The 22,676-nt window shown below is 36.7% G+C and overlaps 1 protein-coding gene across 1 annotated transcript in view; it reads right to left on the bottom strand.

Moving 5' to 3' along the window:
- Positions 1-22,676, bottom strand: part of LOC149563779 (phototropin-2-like) — a 411,881-nt gene that overhangs the window by 378,435 nt on the left and 10,770 nt on the right. Inside the window, exons 3-5 of the mRNA XM_089826907.1 lie at positions 17,385-17,567; positions 1,188-1,279; positions 724-1,015 (exon numbers count right to left, since the gene is read on the bottom strand). Coding sequence (XP_089683033.1) covers positions 724-1,015; positions 1,188-1,279; positions 17,385-17,567 — 567 coding nt within the window. The remainder of the gene's footprint in view (positions 1-723; positions 1,016-1,187; positions 1,280-17,384; positions 17,568-22,676) is intronic.

Raw genomic sequence — 22,676 nt, 5'->3', positions numbered from 1 at the left:
AATTGAAAGAATAAGCAGTAATATTACACTGACAAGTCAGGCCTTTGCTTAATGACGAGGCATAATAGAAACATGAAATAGGAAATTTGTGAGGCTTTCTAGTTTATCATGTAAAAGCAGCATTAATTTATTATTTGAGTTTGGACTATTCAATAAACCGCAGAAAGCTGAATTCTCTATGTATCGTCTCATGTTGGTTTGATAGTTAATTCAAAAAAATAGATAGGTATATAGCCTGGTTTTGTGTGTTGTTTTTGGTAATATTGTAAGTTTAAAGACCATTTTCTGACTCTTTGTGCTTATTAATAGTGACTATACAGCTTATAAATTGCTATTTTCATAGATTTCTACATAAAGTTTCATCACTGCAGTTGCATTTCATAATATTAACCTTAATATTAATAATAACAATTTTCCTTTCAGAAATGCGCCACAAATGAAATAAGTAATAGTCTGTAGTAAGAAAATAAGCTGGAATGTACTGATATAATAAATAATAAATATTTCCTAAAAAAATATTCCACTGCTCTTCTTTGCATCTAATCAAATTAGATTATATTAACATGTAAGTATGAGAATCAATAAAAGAGAATTATGAAGGGTGAATCACATGTTATCAAGAAAATCACTTTGCAAAAGGACAGTTGATATCAAGCATAAAAATCAAATCAAATACAGTAAGGCATAATATTGTAATGAAATGAAGTCAAAGTCTTAACCTACCCCATTAGCGACAATCTTCCAGATTTGCTTTGCTTTTGTCTGGCATCACCCACATCAGTTGATATCAATGATTCTTCTCTTATAGTAGTTGTTTGTGAAGTACATAGACTTGCAGTGCTAGATTTCCTCTTCTCCATAGCCTTATTGGTTATTAACTCTAGATGCAATGGTGATACACTTTCCTCAGATTGACAAGTATTCTCTTGAATTGTTGGCTGAGCTACTGGATGGGGATGCTTTACCACTTGCACAAGCTCTGTTACAGAACTGAAAGCCATATCTTTTTGACGAGCTGTAACAAACAAAGTCAAGATGGATATAGTAGGAAAATTTGTTATTCTCATCTTGCTGAGTAAAAATTCCTGAATAATTGTACCTTGCTAGACTTGTGATGTAGAGTATAGAACCAGAGAAAACCAATTTCACAAAGTTGAAAATATGGGTAAACATTAATCTAGGCCTACCATCATATCGAATCAATGATTCTGGCAATCCATTAGGTCGCAGCATTCTATCTTTTGACCCTTCTGTGTACTTGCTCACCTCAACTTGCATTCTACAACATCATAGAATAAATAACATCAGAAATATACGCAATAAATTTATTAATTATTTCTATGCATGTTAATGGACAATGCTAGTAAAAAGGCATTCCACTTCAACCAAGTCTTGAAAAGTGATGTTGGCACTAACAATTTGAAAGTTATTTTTAAGAAAATTTTATTTTTAAAAAACCAGGTTGAGGTTTGTTTTTAACCTTCCAATTTTGTATGTATGTGTTGCATGTTAAATTCATGTAAGGGGGCATATTTGTCTTTTCCACCTGTTAGTTTTAGATTAAAGTGAGGCTTTATAAAACTGTCACTATATCACAGTTTGTAGATGGAACATTCTTTCAAAACTAATGAACAGTGGATAGTGACTTTTTCACCTTGCTAAGTTGCAATGTCCCCAAGTAAGTTTAAATAGTTATGCATAAATGAAACTATGTTTATTATACTTGGATTTAATTATATTAACTTAATTCATACTATAAAGATAAATCAACAACTATAGGTGAACTAGTAATAAGCTATATGTGAATTGAGTAGACCATTTATTCTGGTTATTATTCAAGTCTATGAGAATGTTGAGATGCAACAGGTTAGTTAGACACTGAACTCAAATGGTTTGCCTCAAGATTTTTACAGATCCAAGCCCTTAAGCCTTTCTTGGCCATCCTGCAAGGTGCTCGGGGTCACTAATCCCTACCCAGCCTTGGTCATGAGCAATTGGCTAGATTTACACAGGCCTCTCCCTTATTGCATTTCTGCTCTTCTTCTCAAACTTATTAATAATAACTAGACTTCAGCGTGTTTTTTAACTAAGGATAATGCTCTAATATTACTTCTAACTAAATTTAGTATTATGTATAATTAAAATAGGCAATACTATTTATACCAGTAACAGAGATGCATAAAGCTGTCTTATGATCGGAATGTCTTCCTTGCTTGACGATATTGGTTGGGTAAGAGATCTGACTGTATTAGTATACAGTTGTGTACGGTACGTAATTAATTTATTTTCTTATATAACTTTCTGTTCCAGTCTCTCTTTCTCTTACCGTCATTCTAATCTTATATCTATTCTAGGGACATGTCTGTTGTCTTTGTGACCTTTCATGGAGTGACGATTTGTGACTAAATCTTCCATATTAGTGACTATTACATAATCCTCTGTATTAGAGACTATTGCATGCTTTGTGTCAGTTGGTGGCTATCGTTATTGTTAATTTAACACGAGTGTATCATTGCTGCAAACCAATGATGCAAATCGTGTTTATTTGACAATTACTTTATGTCATTGTTGTCTTCATGTGTATTTGTCTTATGCTTCTTGACTGTATTATATTATTGTTGTTTATTAGTTGATTTTCCTTATAACATGGATCAATGATGAGTTATGTGGTACCTAGTTCCCTACTAACATAGTAGTTTGGATTACATCGCTTGATATTGTAATCACAATTATCATAACAACTCTATCAGTGATTGTGTCTAAGCACCAGTAATTAGCAAAAGGAATTATTATTTTCATTGGCAATAATATGATATCGCACCATGGTGATTATCTATTAACCAACAATGCTAAGTAATACTAATTGATTTTAGTATCAGTTTGACTTCTTAAACTCATCATAGAATTTTTCTGTACTTATTCCATGTTTAATGAATTTAACTATTGATGAGTTGTTATTCAATTCAATAAATTTAACTATGTATAAGTTATTATTCAATTAATAATAAATTTAACTATGTATAAGTTATTATTCAATTAATAATAAATTTAATCAATTATTATTTAATTGATATATTCAATTTATATACATATTTGTTATAGGCAAGGGTTATGACACAAGTGACTCAGGATTGCATTACGGTTTTTTTATGGCTGCAAGATTTCTATTTCCTGAATATTTTAGTTCTAAGCATCTTCTTATTGCTGTAATTATTGGCAGGTGGATTTTTAATTCTTCATTTGGTATTAAAGCAAGTTAATGTTTTCAGTTATAAATTTTGTTGTTATAATTTCTCTAACAGTTCATCGTGTCAAACACTGACTCTTTGTGAATCCCTAAATTTAATGGAAATCACCATGGTGTTGGAGCATCTTCTTATTGCTGTAATTATTGGTAGGTGGATTTTTAATTCTTCATTTGATATTAGAGAAAGTTAATGTTTTCAGTTCTAAATTCTGTTGTTAAAAGTTTTCTAACAATTCATCATGTCAAACACTAACTCTTTGTCAATCCCTAAATTTAATGGAAATCGCCATGGTGTTGGAGCATCAAGCTATGAATTTTTTGACAAGCTAAGATTTGTAGAAAATTCTTTAAAAAAAGATTATGCACAGTAAACTAATTAGACCGCTATTGCAACTAATGATAGAATAACTAAAAACAAGGCTAAGAAATAGAATTTTATAGCCTTGATTCATGTTCAAATAGCTCTATACAAGTGCCTATATCTAAGAAATACAAGAGTAAATAGAACATGGGTTCTTAGAAGCCAATATAAAAAGCTTCCTTACGCAGTGATCAAGTTATAATGTCCCTTTTTGCAGTACATTTCAACATCTTTGAAACCCCCAATTTTTATGCGTAGCACTAGCATTATAGAGAAATATTGTGACAATGGTTGAGTTCCAAACACCAAGAGGAGTACAATAGTACTATTCATATGCAGATTGTTGTCGATTATTTTGGCTTGGCAAGATCATAGACTAGTGTCACAAAGTTTTGATTAAATTGTGTTCTATGTGCTCTAAGTATGCTTTTTCAATGCATATGTCCTTGATTCTCGTAAACCTTGTGTCTTTTTTGTCGCAAAGGGGTCTATTTTAGTCTTTGTTTTTTTATTTTTTGTTATTTTACTTAAGTTTTTATTAAGATTCCCTTACAAATAGGTATTTTTTAACATAGTACATAGCATTTTCCTTTACATAGTACATAGCATTGCATGAAATACATGCAGTCGGGACTAAAAGATGTTGTAGTGCATACAATGCACTAAGACTACTAAGCCACATAAGTGCTTAATATTTCTTTGTTTGTCCTTTTGCTCCATTTAAACTCTTTTGATCATGGTTGCTACTTATTGTTTTAGTGATTCTGGTGCAAAACTTTGAGCTCAAGAAGTTATTAATTGAAGTCATCTATGGGTATGTATAGGATCATGGTATACCAAGCTATGGTCTTAAGTGGCAATGAAAAATCAGAAAATTAGGGTTACTCAACTTGACATAAAAAGTTGAACATCTTATCAAACTTATGTCACAAAGTACTAAGAAGAGAATTTGTATGAACGTAGTTTCTAAACTACTAACCCTTTTCATTTCATCAATTTCAAGTGGAAACAAAGTCGTCAGCTACATGATTGAAGTCTAGAGTTCAGAGGAAATACAATAAATATGTTTTTGGGGTTGACTATTCACGTTTCGCATTCCAAAGCCAAAACCCGAGGCAAATGCCAGGCCTACTCAACAAAACAAATATCCAATTAAACATGGCAATTTTGAATTTTCAAAATTTTCAATTTGGTTTTAAAGTTTGGTTTTCAATGTTTGTTTTTATCACTAGTATTTAAAATAGTATTATATCATTATTATTCATCTTACTATTGTATAATAGTATAATATTATTATTAGTACAATATTAGTATTATATTTAGTATTAAATATGATATTAGTGTTAATATATATATATATATATATATATATATATATATATATTAGTATTGTATTATATAAATTAGTATTATATTATTGTTTATATTGCAATTGTATAATAGTATAATATTAGTATTATATTATAATATTAGTAAATTAGAATTACATATTATTATTTATATTGGTTTTGATGAAAGACAGATTACTATTTGTTGTCACAGCAAAAGTGATATTTGTTTACCAAAGAATGCAACTTTCCATGCCAAAACAAAGCACATTGATGTACAATATCATTTTTCTAGTAATATGGTGGAAGATGGAAAGGTAAAGTTAGAAAAGGTTGCTACTTTGGAGAATGTTGTGGATGTATTGACAAAGCTAGTGAGCACTAAGAAGTTTAGATGGTGTGTTGGTTCTATGGGCCTTGGGGCTTATGATGTGATATAGTAACTCCTGTAAGGTCTTCATCAAGTGGGAGAATGTTGGGATAAGGTGACTCGGCCTTACCATTATTTACTATTTTATTTGTGCTTTGCTGGAAAGTTGTTAAATGAAGCTGGAATCTTCCACAAGAAAAGACTTGGAGTAGAAAAACAAAAAGCTTATTTTTTTGGTGATTTATTCTCTTATGCTTTGTTTTTATGCAAGAGTTGTGCATAGGAAAGTTTCAGAAATATTTTCAAGATGCGTTGAATGTAGACACTTTAGAAGTTGCTTCTCTTTTGTACAAAAAATCTATAAGAACATAGCATTGTTGTAGAGGATGATCAAATAGAGAGCATTGTTTGAAGATCCTTGTTTTGCTGCCGAAATTGTTATGGATTTGATATCACAGCTGAATACTCTTGGAGAGCTGTGGCTCTATAGATTGTATTGTAACTGTTGTTGCTGATAACACAATTGAGTATAGCTTTGGAGTGGTGGGTTTTTTCCGGAGAAGGGTTCCCCGCATATATCTTGTGTTCTGTGTTTATCTATTGAATCTTTGTGTATGTGTTTATTTAATTTTCCATAGTGTAAGGATTTGTGAAATAATTTTCAACATCATCTCTCCTATTAGGTTTAGCATTTGGAAGCATTTCTGCACTTAGGATTCCTTTCAAAATGCCCTTGGATTCATTTCCCCATCCTACCTTGCATTAGGAGGCCATAAGGACGACATCATCCGCAAAGAGTAAGATGGAGATCAACACCTAGTGTAAGTAAAAACCATCAATGGACGATAGTGTGCCTAAAGGAACTCCAACTCATCAATATAGTGTTCCAACCAAAGTGGGGGAAAGAGGGCAGCCTTGATTCACCCCAATGGTGTTGTGGATGAAGTCAAACATCCTGTGAGGGGGACTAATGCGACCAACCACTGTCCCATCAAGTCTCATGATGGTACTCAGGAGAGTCGTCGAAATACCAATGTCCCAAAGTCTCTAGAATATGCTTGTCTTAGAGATGGAGTTGAAGGTCTTGCGAAAATCCACAATGAAATAATAAGCCTTCGAGGAGAGAAGGCGAGCTTCCTCAATAATAGCTCTAAGAATTAAGATGTGGTTTATGCTCTAAAAATCTAGTTGGAAGCTTGCTTGCCCCCTAGTGCAAATATGTCTCTAATCAAGCCAACGAAAAAGAATATCATGTAAAACTGTGGCATAGAATTTAGAGAAAGTGTGCCCGCACCATGATGATCCTGTAATTATTTGGATCTGACACAAACCCTACCTTATGGATCGGATGAATGAATTGACGTGATGAAGAGGGGAAAGCTTGTGCAAATTACTCTATTGAGAAAAATTGTGAGAAATGGGCCCAAAACCATGATTCTAAGCTTGAAGAGTTCCACCTGGAACCCTTCCTCATCTACAGACCTTCTATTGTTCAAGGCCTTTACTGCCTTGCAGATGTTGGCAAAGGTGAAAATGTGGCAATGAGGGAAAGGGTGACAGTAAAAGAGGGTTGGCTAGGGATATCCTACAAGGTGGAGGTGTAAGAGACTAGAGTGATGTGGTCTAAAGTGGGGAGAAGGGAGAACCTATGGCGAAAAAGGGTGCACTATAAAGCCTTGGAGAACTGAAGGAGAGATCTAACGAGACTAGTTGCGATGTGAGATGAAGCATGCTTCCTCTAGCAGAGGAAGTGGCAGTAGGATTCCTTAAGTTGTCCAAAGGAAGTCAAGTGAAGGGTAGAGGTCACCTGCAACTTGCGATGGAAGGATAAATAGTCATTGTCATACCACTAGTTTATGGGACAAGTGCCCTTACAGGTGGGAGAGGGGATTTGAGCCCAATGAGTGGTGCAAATGAGGGAAAGAGAGGAGGGTAGCCTCCTAAATGGACACAGGGATGTTGAAGAGGAAGGAACCACCTGAGGTGGATGTTGAAGATGTTGTGATCCCCATCATCAAAGCAAAGGAGATGTAGGAAGGAGGGAATGGAGATAGCAAAGGGTGGGGGGCATAGGGGAAGGCACGGGCAAAGGGTGTGGAGGAGGAGGGAGAGGTCCGGAAAGTGAGACAAAGGAGGGTGTGGTCGGTAAGGGGAAGGCATGTGACTATAAAGTGGCTAAAGGCAAGAATGAGAGAGGGCCAGAAAAGGGCATAACCCACAATACTTGCATCGCCACTGTAAGGCCAACAAGTGAACAAACCAAATTTGGGGAGGATGGGAAGTTTGTTCAAAGATCAAAGATATATTAAAAATAGCTACTAATAGCAATATGCAGAATAAAGATCATCCTTGCTTAAATCTCATCGACATAACAAAGATGACAATGATATTCTATCCATAGATGAAGTAGTCGTCGAGTATTGCAAAACTCGAGAGATTTTCGATCTTACGAGTATTCACACCAGAAAATCACCACAAAAAATCACCAATGTTGTAATAACCCTCAGCTGGTTATAACTTTACAAACTCCAAATTTCTTTACTAATCAGTAATTAGGCATTTTGTCGAACACTTGGCTAACAACCTTAATCTTCAGAGCATATGAATTCTAGATGGATAGATGCATACACTAGATATAATGGATAGAATTGGAACAAATACTGATGTTTCTGAAGTATTCAGCTCAATAAGCACAAGCAATTTTACTATGCAACAGGTAAACAGCATTGCAATTTAATAATTCAGAATTTACTTGGCCAAGACAAATATAAACAGCCTTGTTATTTGCTGAAGATATCTGATATGCAAAAATTTGTTATGAACATTAATTCCTAGCTTTCCTTTTAGCAAACACTCAACCACTGATAATGAGAGTTGCCTCCAAGATGATGAAGCTTCCAAGAAACCTCACATGGCCTAGAATGAAGCCACACCAACAAATGATATTCACACCCAGGGATGGGTTATTTACAATAATATGAAATGCCTAGCCTATAATGACATCTGTTTTCAGCAGCAGAAACGCTTGCAAATGGCATCCACAAACATAGCCCGATAGGATTCTTAAACCCTCACCATGCAGCGTCCAATAACTGAGATAATTTGCTCAACTTGCAATTAATATGGCAGACTTAGATCGCCATCCACAATAAGAAAACCACATAACAGATTTACACCTAAATTGTATATACAAAGGTGTCCAATAATGTCATAGATGATGCACACCAATTTGCAGAATTGGCTAGGCATCTTAATAGGTAACAATGACGCCAAACAACAGATGTAGAAGCACACAATAGCAGAGATAACAATCCCTATCTACAGCACCAAAGCTCTGATTAAATAACTCCAATTTCTCCAGTGAACAATCAGCTCCTCAGCCATAGTAGAAACACTAGAAGAAGCTCGAAGATCAAACATTCAAATCAAACCCTTATACCTCAGCAAGGGCACAGAAAATCAAAACTCAGAAAAGCCACAAAGGCAACAAAAGCAAATAATATTCAATTTGATAATCAGATAATCGCATGGTTTTCTCATCAAATGGGCCCATTGTTAGGTGGATATTTTGCAACCGACAGTTTTGGGTAAAAATTCAATCACAAAATAGGATGATCAGCCACAGCATGTGAGACAGAGTCTCTCCTACCTTAAAGGGAAGGCTCCCCCTTCTCACTGTTCCTTGGATCAACTCAAGATAAGCAAGAAATTGAGAGATTTATAAAGAGGGTGTTACTATTATCCTTTCTTCTTAACTTTCAAGAAAGGATCCACTTATTCGTAAGGCGAATAATGGGCAAGGTGAATCTCTAATTACACTTCTGTAACGAGCTGGAAACAATGATACGGATAAATTTTAACTAACTCAAAGGCTAGCCAAAATGTACAAGTTTGGCTCTAAGTCTTGTTGTACTTCTATGTGGTAAAATTTTTACAATTAGGGCACAAAGACTCCTAAAAGTAACAACAATCTGTCGTTGGTAGAAATTGTGCATCGGCCGACAGGTCCCTTCGGTAAAAGTCTTGTTATGTAGCCGACAGGTAAACAGTTTGTAGCGGGCATAATGTATCTGGCCGACAGACTCCTTCGGGAAAGTTCTTCGGAAGGTATTTATAACCCCTTCGGGAAGCATTGTAAGGATATCTTATCATATCTTATCAGAGGATATCATCGAAGTATAATGTACTGTGGGCATATGCGAATAATAATAAGAGTTCTGTTATTTGCTGTTCATGTTCGTATTCATTGTCTGTTTCTTAATTAATCTATGCGGTAAACATTTGGCGCTGTTGCCCGATGGACCTGGTACGCAAGCAGGCGGATATGAATTAAATGCTGAATCAGTTGAACAAAGATAAGAGTAAGCTGAAAGAAAAAGATGACATACGCGTTGCGCAGGAAAATTTAATTCTGGCTCAGCAGACAGAGCGTCGAAGGAGATTTCAAAAAATTGCCGACGGAAACAAAAGCGCAGAAGGATTGTTGAAGGAGACTCGACAACGGCTTGAGTTGGTGGAAGAAGCGAGGGAGGAGTTTCTGAACCTGCATACACCACGGGAAGAGAATCCTGATGGAAGGAGATCGACTCGCACGGCTCGGAGTGCCGAGGGAGCACGAGCGTGGAGTGACCTCTTCGTCCGAGATATACTTTCGGAACGAACAGCTTCGGTTGACGAACCCTCTTCTTCACCAAATAGCGCGGAAGTCGAAAACAACACAGGTGTTGAAAATAGCACAGAAGCCGAAAACAACACAGGTGTAGAAAACAGCGCGGGTGTGCGGAACAGCGCGGGTGTGCAGAACAGCGTGGGTGTTGGAAACAGCGCGGGTGTGCAGAACAGCGCGGGTGTTCAAAACAGCGCGGGAGCTCAGAACAGCGCGGGTGCTCAAAACAGCACAGGTACACAACAAAACACTCAACATACAGTGATAATAGCAGGTCCGAAGGAAAAATTGCCTAAATTTGATGGTGATGAAGCAATGGATCCCATTCGACATTGTAAAACATGTGAAACAATCTAGAGGGCAAATGGCATAACAAATGCAAACGAATGGATCCGACAATTTCCCGCTACCCTACGGGGTGTTGCGATTGATTGGTTTACTGATACTAATCCACAGAAGTTAAACAGTTGGGATAACATTAAGAAGGAGTTCATAGCAGAATTTCAACTTCTACGCGACGATAATGAAATTGTAGTGAAGATATTCAATACCAAACAAAAGAAGAATGAAACAGTATGGGTCTTCGCCAGGAGGTTGAAGGACTTAATCAGTAAAATGGAGAATAAGTCGGCAGATGGGCTCTAGAAAAGATGGTTCATTGAAGGCCTTCACCCGAAGCTGCGGAAAAAGATGAAGATCGTGCCACCATCGACATACATTGAAGCGTACAATCGGGCAATGAACCTCGAAAGTGACCAGAAGACAAAGAAGAAAAAGAAGACCAGCTCATCAGATTCAGATGATGATGACCCTTCAGGAGAAGATAGCAGCGACGATGACGAGGGCAGCAACAAGAAGGTTCGCGCCCTCTAGAAGGACATGATGCGAATGATGAAGGAATTCAACAACATGAACAAGGAGACTAAGGGTAATGATCTATGGTGCACGGAGTGTAAAAAAGAAGGCCATACGAAGGGAACCTGCCCGAAAGATCAATTTTGTGAAATCTGCCAGATCCTCGGACACTCGGTAAAGGAATGCCCTTTCAATTTAAAAACAAGGCACCGCAGCAAGTGTTCCTGACACAGGAGGCATCCCCGTCAGGAGCGAACAGGAACACCAGTACGGAAGGAGCCACATCTGGCGGATATAGAAACAATCGGCACGGTCAAAATAACAACAATAGCAGCAACAACAATACAGGCAGAAGGAGTCGAATTCAGTATGATGCGAATGGTTGACCGATTGTTCAATGCCGCGCATGCAATCTGTGGGGTCACTTCGCCCAAGCGTGTACAACGGCGAACACACCGAAGCTGTTATGCAGATGGTGTGGATCTAGTGATCATGAAGATGCTAGGTGTCCGAAGTCGGGAGTAAACTTGATCACCGTCGGGACAGACAAAGAAGAGGTTTTGGCCATCACATGGCAGCAAGTGAAAGTGTACCCCGACCCGGCGGAAGAAAAGAAGAGACTGGAGGAAGCACGGGTAGAGATCCAGAAAGCAACACAGGCAGAAACGGCACGACTAAAGGACACGCCGAGTACTTCCGTACGGAACTGCGCAGAACAGAACATTGTATGGCAAATTTTGCAAGCGGAGATACCCGTCAGGATAAGTGATCTGTTGCTCACTATGCCTCAGCTCCGATCGGCACTCACAAACATCATTCCCGCTGCTAAACTACCAGGAGAACATGGAAGGGAGCAAGAAAGTGGAGCAAGTACAACGGACAAAAAGGAGAAGTAGAGTGGTGCAAGTGCAGAAGATCCGATGTTGTTAGCCCTCTCATCCGGACGCCATCCGGCAGTCGTCGAAATGGGAATTCTCGGGACTGTATTGACGGAAACAATTGTGGACGGAGGGTCCGGTGTCAATGTGTTGCCTGAAGACTTTTGGAAAAAGTTGGGACAGTCGACATTGTGGCCACCTACCTTCCAATTGTTAACAGCCGATCAACATGGAATCAAGCCATTGGGAGTACTCACAGCGCAACCAGTGACGATTGGAACACAACCGTTCCTGTTGGACTTTGTCGTGATCCCACTGAAGCGGAGAGGATATGATGCCATTCTGGGCCGAGGGTGGTTGATACAAGCCAAGGCAAAACACGATTGGAAGAAAAATACTTTTATCACTTGAAAGCAAAGGCCGGAAGTATGTCATCGATCTGCACACTCAGATGGTCGAGGAAGAAGCCCTATCGTCAAATTCTGAGGGAGAAGAGAATGAAAAGGGACAAACTATGGAATCGGATCAGGAGGGAGTTTTACAACTGGAAGGAGATGACGATTTGGATTCAGTAAATGGTCTTTACCATTGGTAGATAGAGGATTATGAATTGTTTCCAACCTGCAACATACTAACAATAGAAGAAAACAATACCGATGCCTTTCCAAAGGAATTCACTGAAATAAAGGAAGGGGATGCGTCACTCGATGTGACCCCGGCACATCAGTTCACTAAAGGAGAACCCATCAAATACAATGAAGTCGCGTTGCAGACCATGAATTTGGGAGACGAAGCAGAACCACGGAACATACTGGTAGGAGACAATTGGGACCCAGTACTGAAGACAGCAGCATTCAAGATATTTTTAGAGTATAAGGATTTCTTTGCATGGACATACAAGGACCTGAAGGGCGTACCACCTAAATTTGTGTGCATCGCATTCCATTGATCGAAGGAGCAATACCTGTACGGAAGAGGCCCTACAGAATGAAAAAATTATGCAGCCCGGATTACGGAGGAAATCAATCGAATGCTAGAAGCCGAAATTATTTTCAAGGTGCAGACCAGTGAATGGGTATCCCTGATCGTAATCTCCCTGAAGAAGGACTCCATTCAAATCCGAATATGTGTTGATTTTCGATGCCTAAATGCAATCACCATCAAGGATCCGTTCCCGATCCCATTCACGGACAACATCCTAGAGGAGGTAGCGGGACATGAGATCTACTCATTTATGGATGGTTTTTCCGGCTACAATCAGATCTCAATCGCAGAGGAGGATAAACTAAAGACAACATTTGTCGTAGAAGATGGGGTCTATGCCTATAATCGGATGCCGTTCGGTCTGTGCAATGCGCCTACGACATTTCAGCGGATCATACTACACATTTTTGACAAGATGTCCGTCGGCAACTTCAAGGCATTCTTGGATGATTGGTCAGTGTTCAGTGCGGAGGACAAACATTTGGCAGCCTTAGGCGAGTGTATGGAAAGGTGTCGCCGTGCGCGTTTGGCCTTGAACCCAAAGAAGTGCAGATTTATGGTCCCACACGGAAGGTTGCTTGGACACATAGTCTGTAAGGAGGGACTGAAGACAGATCTGGACAAAGTACAGGTCATATTAGAGATGCAGCCGTCCACCAATGTAACAGAGGTAAAATCTTTCCTTGGGCATATAGGGTATTACAGGCGTTCCATCAAAAATTTTGCCAAGATAGCATATCTGTTGGATAGGTTAACTTCCAAGACAGAAACTTTCCGATGGGACAAGGAACAGGATGCAGCATTTGAAGGACTCAAGGTACGACTGGCTACAACACCTATTTTGGCATACCCGGATTGGAAGAAAGAGTTTCATCAACAACAGATCTGAAATAAAAATAACTTTCCTACCCCACAGGATGGCAAGAAACCACCTTGATACCACTATAATAACCCTCAGCTGGTTATAACTTCACAAACTCCAAATTTCTTTACTAATTAGTAATTAGGCATTTTTTCAAACACTTGGCTAACAACTTTAGTCTTCAAAGCATATGAATTCCATATGGGTAGATGCATACACTAGATATAATGGATAGATCTGGAACAAATACTGATGTTTCTCTGAAGTATTCAGGTCTCAATAATCACAAGCAATTTTATTATGCAACAATAAACAACATTAGAATTTAATACTTCAAAATTTACTTGGCCAAGACAAATATAAAGGAACCTGTTGTTTGTTGAAGATATCTAATATGCAACAATTTGTTATGAGCAGTAATTCCTAGCTTTTCTTTTAGAAGACACTCAACCACTGATAAGAGAGTTGCCTCAAAGATGCTCAAGCTACCAAGAAAACTCATGCGGCCTAGAATGAAGACACGTCAACAAATGATATTCATGCCCAGGGATGGGTTATTTACAATTAATTTGAAATGCCTATAATGACAACTATTTGCAGTAGCAAAAATGCCTGCAGATGGCATCCACAGACATAGCTCGATAGGATTCTAAAACCCTCACGATGCAACGTCCAACAACTGAGATAATTTGCTCAACTTGCAATTGATATGGCATACTCGAATCACCATCCACAACAAGAGATACAGAGATGTCCAATAATCTCATAGATGATGCACGTCAATTTGCAGAACTGGATAGGCATCTTAACAGGTAACAATGATGCCAAAAAGAAGATGTAGAAGCACACAATAGAAAAGATAACAATCCCTATCTACAACACCAAAGTTCTGATAAATAACTCCAATTTCTCCAGTGAACAATTAGCTCCTCAACCATAGTAGAAATAGTGAGGAAGCTCTATGATCAAACACTAAAATCAAACCCTTATACCGCAGCAAGAGCACAGAAGATTAGAACTCAAAAAAGCCACAAAGGCAACAAAAGAAAATAGTATTCAAGATGATAATTAAATAATCGGATACTTTTCTCATCAAATGGGCTCATATTTATAATCTCTGAATGGCACAAGTTTCTCAATAAACTCCACAACATTAAAATATAATAAAGTGTCATTATAATATAATTTATTAATTGCTTTTGGCTCCCAAAAATAACCTTTTCCACCATATTATAATATTCTGACACCCAAGGCCATTATTTCTTGTGCCCACAATTTAAAACTTTTCAACCTAATTCCAACAATTTATGATATTAAGGTTACCAACATACAATACTAACAAAAATAGCAACCTCAACATATTTAGATGAATAATAATAATTCACCTATCTTGCGAAAACCACTGACGAAGCATCAAAATCAAAATCTAACAACACCAAAGTGATCCTGATGAAGAAAGACAATGACTGAACCTAACGGGGTAGACTTACTATTAATAGATGCTCCCTCCAAAATTCTTGGAGCCCAAACCAGAAGCCTAAAATAAAAACTGAGAGCATCACTCAACTCCTCTAAGTCAACTGAACTCATCAGAACCAATAGTTGACTTACTATAAATAGTAAATCCCTCAAACAGAGCCAAAACACACTATAGGTTGTTGGAAAGCCTATAACCTCACAAGGGAGACCCTCAAATCCCACTGTATAACCTCACAACTAAGACCCTCAAATCCCATTGTCAACTCACAAGAGTCGCGATGGTGAACTAACCAACCCAACTGCAGGAACCTACTAAAAATTGGGACATTACACATGTTTTGGCAAAAACACACCAAGTATTTGCCAAAAGCTCAGCAGCAAAAGAAAATAATGCCTAGGATGACAAAAAAACCATTCTAATTTTATTTTGACAGATTTATTTTGCTCCTCCAATGATGAAAAAAACCTCTTATCGTTTGACGGTGTCTTTTCTAATGATTTTACACCAAGAAGTGAACATTTGTAATTCATCCAATTGTAAGTGCAATCAAAGCTTGTTCAAGGCCATGTACACGAAGAAGAGGAATAAATTAGCTCATAAATTCTTCAATGACCTTGTCTTTATGCAATCTTTAGTTGTGTACAAGGTAGGTAGAGAAAATACGGTGATTGGACAATGTAGGAGAAACTCGTATTGTTTGCCAAGGATGGCATCTATGATTTGAAGAGACAAGCCCTGGAAGATGGGGTGGATTTGGATTCACATTGGACAACATTGAGGAGGATAAGGTTGAGGATTATGAGTCATTGCCAATGCCAGGCACATATGCAACTAGGATGGAGGTTGAGCCGGGACCTATTATGCCAAGCAAGTTGTAGTCATAGTAGACTCCTAAAACTAGTCTCTCTAATTCTACATCCCTAGTTTTTATTAGAGCTAGGAAGAAGAAGATGTAAAGTGTTTTGATGTTGTATTTACTCTTAGTTTTACAAAAAAAAAGCTATTTTTTATCTTTAGACTATTAGTCTACCAATCATCAACATTCCACCAAAAGAAGTCATTTTGTACCAAGATTGCATTTAAATTGGACACGTCTCATTGAATTTTGCAAACAAAAATTTATATATTCTGATTAAATTTAAGCAAAAGTTTAAGTTGTCAAGATTTTTGCCGAGATTTTATGAATTTTTTGCCGAGTTTCATTTCAGCCTTGGCAAGAATTTTCTTTTGGCGAGTTTTAAACTATGCTCTATCCTATTTGTAAGATATTCATTGATAAGTATATATCATATAGCATCAGATTATAAGTGGTATCATTGTATATCCTAAAGATAACCATTTATAAAGTAAATCATAATCTATTATAAGTGGTATCATTGTATATCCTAAAGATAACCATTTATAAAGTAAATCATAATCTATTATTCTTAGATGACGTATGAAGCTAAGTTTATAAAGGATTTATAGTCTTTTTGGAAAGAACTCTCTTGCAATTGATTTTGTGAGTTAATAGTCTCTAATACCTAAGAGTTAACATAAGGAGAAATTACACAAAGGTAAGTGGTATATTTCATAGGAAAAATATCCAATGTTATCATTGTAACAGCTATGATCACTTGAAAAGGGAATGCAGATTAAAAGTGTTAAAGTAGAGGTAGATTTGACAAGAAGAAGTCCATTGCTTTCACACTTCAAGACCAACTAGTATTTGATTTGTCAACATCAAGAGAGGTATGTTGATAAATGATGCTAGCACTAACAGTTCGAGAGCTATATATATATATATATATAGAGAGAGAGAGAGAGAGAGAGAGCATGCAGTTCTTTTAGTCTTCCAGTTATGTATGCCCTGCATCTTATATCCAAGGCTTTATCTGTACTCAACTTAAACAAAATATGTATTCAATTTGGTGTTAGGAAGTTCTAAGGAAGTTATGATAGAATGTTGCGTATTAAAAAACAAAAGGAAAAAATTATTGCGTTCGGATGGATAAAATTTGTCAAATAATTCAGACATTTATCACAAGTTACAAGAAGTTTCAAATTTATTTGAACTGTGATCCCTTTGATCCACATCTATAAAACATTGTGAAAATATAAATAGAAGACTCAAGCCACTGGTTAGAAAGCTACTTTTAATCAAAATTCATCCCAAGCACTAAGGAATGCAATACCTTTAAAATAATTAAACAAATGTAGAAACTAACAAAAAAGTGAGCAACCCCAACATGTAATTTAATCATATTAGCTCAAACCTCATAAACGAGGACAAATGTGGCTTCCAAGAGAAAGAACAACTTATGCTACTATAACTGAACCTACCTACTAATTTGTGATTTCTATGACAGCTTACCCAATGTATTTTATGATTTTCCCATTTTCATCCTTTATGGGTGTGACTGTAAGGAGGTTCCAAAAAGGTGTCCCATCCTTCTTATAATTCAACAACCGTCCACAATAAGTTTTCCCTGTAGACAATGCTTCGCGTATCCTGGAAACTTCTTTACGATCTGTTCCAGAACCCTGAAGAAAGCGGCTGCACAGAAGAAACACATTTTTAATAGGCTTTCAATTAAGTAATGAGGCTTCTTATTTTCATTATTCGATTTTCAATACTTAACAGATCATTTAAGATTAAAAAATTAGCTGTAATCTTGAACTAAAAAAATCTGGCAGGATAAGCAACTTGTGATGAATTTTTTTAATTTGAAGTTTGATTCCCAAGTGATTATTGGCCCAATCTCTCTCTTTAAAAATTTACATCAATCCTGAACAATGCACATGCTGGATATTTTGTAGCAGCCTACAATCTTTTCTACAGTGGTATGAGAAATCATTCTAAAGGTTTTTAAAATAGTTCTCAAATATATATAATGGACGGTTAGCAACAGAGATTGATTGTACATAAGATAAGATAAGTTTATTAATGTCCAACTAGAGACCAACCAGGATCTAAGGGACTAGAAATAGTACAAAAGGGAAAAACGCCAACAGGGAGGGAGCACCAAAAGGTGTCCACAGAAAAAGCAAGAAAGAAAAAGAACACAAAAGAAAAATGCTAAGTACTCCTCATAGACGAGAAGTAATCCAAAACTGAAGGGTACAATCTAGAGTGAAGAGGTTCCCTATGTGACCGTCCATGAAGACTGCTGGAGGGAGGGTCTCGCTGTTGAATGTGACCTCTACGGGGTCTCACGTATCTGGTGTGACTCAAAGTAGTGCAGAGAGACTGCGTCGTTCCCCGAGCAGGGGCCACGGGAGTAAAGAATGAGGTGATAAGCTGGTCGGGAGTCTGTCTCAGTGGGAATTGAAGCTGAAGAGTAGAGTCTCGAAGCTGCAAGGTCTCCTAAAGATAATGTGCTAGACACTGCTGGTTGGTGTAACTGACAGGACCAAACAGGACCAAACATTCTTAAGAGAATGTAATTGGTTGCATTTGAAGGTTAATAAGCTTGTCCAAAACATTATGAAAGTCAACCAATGGGTAAGAAAAATATAACAAACAAAGGATTTGTAGAAGCTAACTGCAGTCTTTTAGACAAATTATCCAGAAAAAGGAAAAGAAAACCCAATAGTTGGGATTGTTGCCTCATATGGTAGAGGTTGGTGCTTCCTTAAAGAGAGATTGGTGTCTCTATGTAGGTAGGTGCTTAGTTGTGGAAGTTAGTGCCTACAAATTGTGGTGTCCCTTGTGAGTTGGTGCCTACAAAAATGTAAGAGAAAGTATTTATATAAGCAATATTTTGTCATGGATTTCACCTGCAAGGTTTCTCACATAAATCTCGTCCTCCTTATGATCTAGTTATTATGCAATTAGTATGCTTATGGTATTAAGTTTGAAAAAGTCAAAGATCATAGTTATATTGATTTCAAGCAACCAGCATAAAAAAGTTCCTGAAATTCTTAAAATGAATTTTAACTTAAAGAAAAGTGATTAAATTTGTCCTCTCAACCTTAAAGTCTCATTCTTACTGTTTTCAAGCACAAGGAGAGAAAAAGAGCATGTTATTAGAGAGAAAACCAGCGGATCAAATGAAGACATAATAGTGATTACAGATCATTTTGCAATTTAGTAGCTTGCATTCACGCATTTAGAGGAGTTAAAGAAGGATTTGGAGGGGGGCACTACTAATTTTGGAACTACATTTCTTGATTTTGGGACAGAGTTGAAGAGGTAAGTTGGAATTATTTGTTTTTGTTTTTATATTTCACATTTCCATCTGGTTGTACATTTGTTTTATTTAATGCTAGTGGAAAAAACAAGAAATATTAGGCATTCAATAATTTAACCCAGGCTATTTTTTTGTTTTTTTCCTTAACTATTTAGCTTCAAACCCTAATTGTTATTAGTATTCTCTTAGTTATTTTATTTAAATTCAGTTGGAAAGTGTAAATGCTATTTTTTTAACCTAAAATGTATTGATCTTAGCATTCAATTACAAATTGATCCAATTTTCAAACATAATGTCTACCCCAAGCCTAGTTAGAAAGGATCCTTGTTGATAACATGTCATCCCTAATGAAAAAAATGTGAAATTATATGTTTTTTGCTAAACAAAATACAGTGGGAAGGTATTAGTCAGTTAACGTATCAACTTGCACCCATACCATGCCATGATGCTAAACCATGCAAATCAACATCCCTTGATGCTATACAGGAATTGTGATGTTGACTAGAGGCTTTTGAAGAAAATAAGGAATTTGTAAGGAAGAAAAGGGAAGAAATGGCAAAAATTGGTGGAGAAGATTCTTTAATTCCTCCATTTCCTTGATCTATGAGTAGTGACAAGGGTAGTAAAAGTGTGACCATTGGGCTTCAGATTTGTACAAACAAATCAATCCAATTAGATTCATATTTTGCTCCACATACAACAACAAGCTCTCGACCATCACTTGTGAGCATGGCTTGGAATAAGGAGAAGCATGACATTGCAAGAAGTGCAATTAGTGATTTATGGTTCTACAGCTACTACACCACCCATTTCATGCAGCCAAGTTATCATTTTTATTTTTGTTTTAAAATAAATAATTACTTTCTATGTCTATTATTTTTTTTATTTTTTAGAGTATGTGACATTGAAGGTTTCGGTTTTTTAAAATAATACTTATTTTAGTTTAAAAAATTGTTCAAGATCTCCGTATTGGCAAAAAATGATAGATGTAATTATCATTTGCAGTACGAGGTTGAAAGCCCCTATTAATGAAGAGATAAAAGTGTCATTTTGAGTCAAAAGGTGGTTGATGTCAAATTGATAAGAGTGTGAGGTATGGAGGAAGAAGGGTTGCACCATCATGACTGACGGTTGGACAAATAGAAGTAGAACACTACTAAATTTTCTTGTTTTCTCATTAGGTAATTGTACTTCAGAGATTCCACTAATTTAGTGGTAAAAATTTATTTTTATTTTACTAGGTCATTGATTTTTTCCATTTCTCAATTGGTACAGTAATTGTTAAGTCAATTGATACTTCAAGCAAAACAATAAATAAAAAACTAATTTTTTTGGTGAGATCTTGGAGGAAATGTTGGTCAAGGTGGATGAGATGAACACTGTATATATTGCCATAGAGAATGCATCGAGTTATGTTGTTGCACATAGACTTCTTCTAAAGAGGCACTCCACCTTGTTTTGGACCCCTTATGTTGCTCACTACTTTAACTTCATATTGGAGGATCTTGCAAACTTCCCTAGATGAAAACATTTCTAAAGAAGGAAAGAAGTATTTGTAAATACATCTTTAATCATACTTGGGTACTCAACCTTATAAGGAATTTCACTAATAAAAAAGAGTTGGCTCATAAAAGAAATCACCACTTTGCAACCAATTTTATAAGTTACAATCCTTGTTTCAATCCAAGGCCACTTTGATATGCATCTATGTGAGTGAGGAGTTGTCTACATCATCATATGCCAAGACTACTGTAGGGATTGACATGGTTAATCAAGTTTTTGATGAGTGTAGCTTTTGGCAATTGGCTACTGAAATTGTACTCACAACTTTCTATTATATTTTTGTGCTTAGTTCTATTTCATTTGCTTATTTTTGTTTACACATGTTTATGCTTATTATTACTTAATGTTTCAAATTTCACAAAGATTGTAGTTCACTGAGCCTCTAGTTGTTCTCCTATGAGTTGTTGGGGAGAAGTTCACAATAGGCTACATATAGCAAGGCATAGACAAAGTGAAAGAGGCCATTAGATCTATTTATTCAAGTAATGAGGCCAAGTGCGATATCGTACGGGAGATCATTGATCAACCATGGCACCTTTAGCTAACTAGCCATGCAGTTGCATACTACCTTAATTTAGCATTCCAACTTCACCAAATTTCAAGAATAATGAGGTGTTGAGTAGGCTATACACAATTGTAGAGTGAATGTCACTTGATTCATCAATTGGAGTACACAGTTCGTGAGATATATTTGTTCAGGATTGCACGAAGAAACCTCTTTGCACAAGACTTGCGAAAGAAAAAACAGATAGAAATGTAGTCACATAAAAATCTATTATAAAGGCGTAACTTAAAAATTAAATACTAAGCTTTTCTATTGATTACCATTTTACATCCATAAACTCAAAGTTATAGAATATAAAAAAAAATCTCATTTTGACTGCGTGGTGGGAGATGTTTGGTACTAAGGCTACAAATAATTGCATTAGCAAGCCATGTGCTAGCAAGATGTGAGTGCAATCAGAGTATGTTTGAGCACATACACTCCCAAATACCACAATAGGTTGTCAATGCAAAGGTAGAATGATCTTGTGTATGTTCATTACGACCATTGCCTCTATCACAAACAAATCTTGGGCATTGACACATCCCCAATCATTTTAGATGAGGTTGATCCGTAGTTAGAGTGGACCACTAAGAATGGTTATTCTATCTTCAGCGACGATGACTTGGCAAGGGTTGATCACACAAATCAAGAGGTAGAGATAGTACTGATGGAAAAGGGGAAGTTTAGAGCACGAAGAGACCTACTGGAGGATCCCAAGGATGATGTGGATGTCATTGAGCCTAAGCTTGAGACACAAGCGAATATCATGGGTACAACATCATTCAAGATTTCCCTTGGGCAGTTAGAGTGGACCACTAAGAATAATGATTCCATCTTCGGCAACAATGACTTGGCATGGGTTGATCACACAAATCAAGAGGTAGAGATAGTACTGATGGAAAAGGAGATGTTTAGAGCACGAGGAGACCCACAAGAGGATCCCGAGGATGATGTGGATGTCATTGAGCTTAAGCTTGAGACACGGGCGAATATCATGGCTACAACATCATTCAAGATTTACCTTTGGTGCACATGTAGGAGAGTCAGGGTGTTGAGTGATATATACTCTACGCAATAGATTTTTGGCCTTTTTTTATATTTGTTTTGAACTTTGATGTCATGGATTGCATATTCCATGAATTTTGTACACATTTGACACTAGTTTTATAAATAATGTATTATTTGACTAATTTCCTTAAGCTAAAAATTGCATTTACACTATGATCAATGTAAACTTGTGTATGTGTTCTAAGTAACTTCTATTCAATGGATTATTGTCTTTAAGGTTTATTTATTAAAGGGTGCATGAAACCAGCTTTCAATCCTTTAAACATTTGAATTTCTTGGGTTTTTCAATTTTTTG

This window comes from Cupressus sempervirens, chromosome 4 (assembly GCF_028749045.1).
Source record: "Cupressus sempervirens isolate cs-2001-9-10 chromosome 4, ASM2874904v1, whole genome shotgun sequence".
NCBI lineage: Eukaryota > Viridiplantae > Streptophyta > Pinopsida > Cupressales > Cupressaceae > Cupressus > Cupressus sempervirens.
Note: the sequence above shows the minus strand (reverse complement) of the source record. Positions and strands in the feature narration are given on the sequence as shown.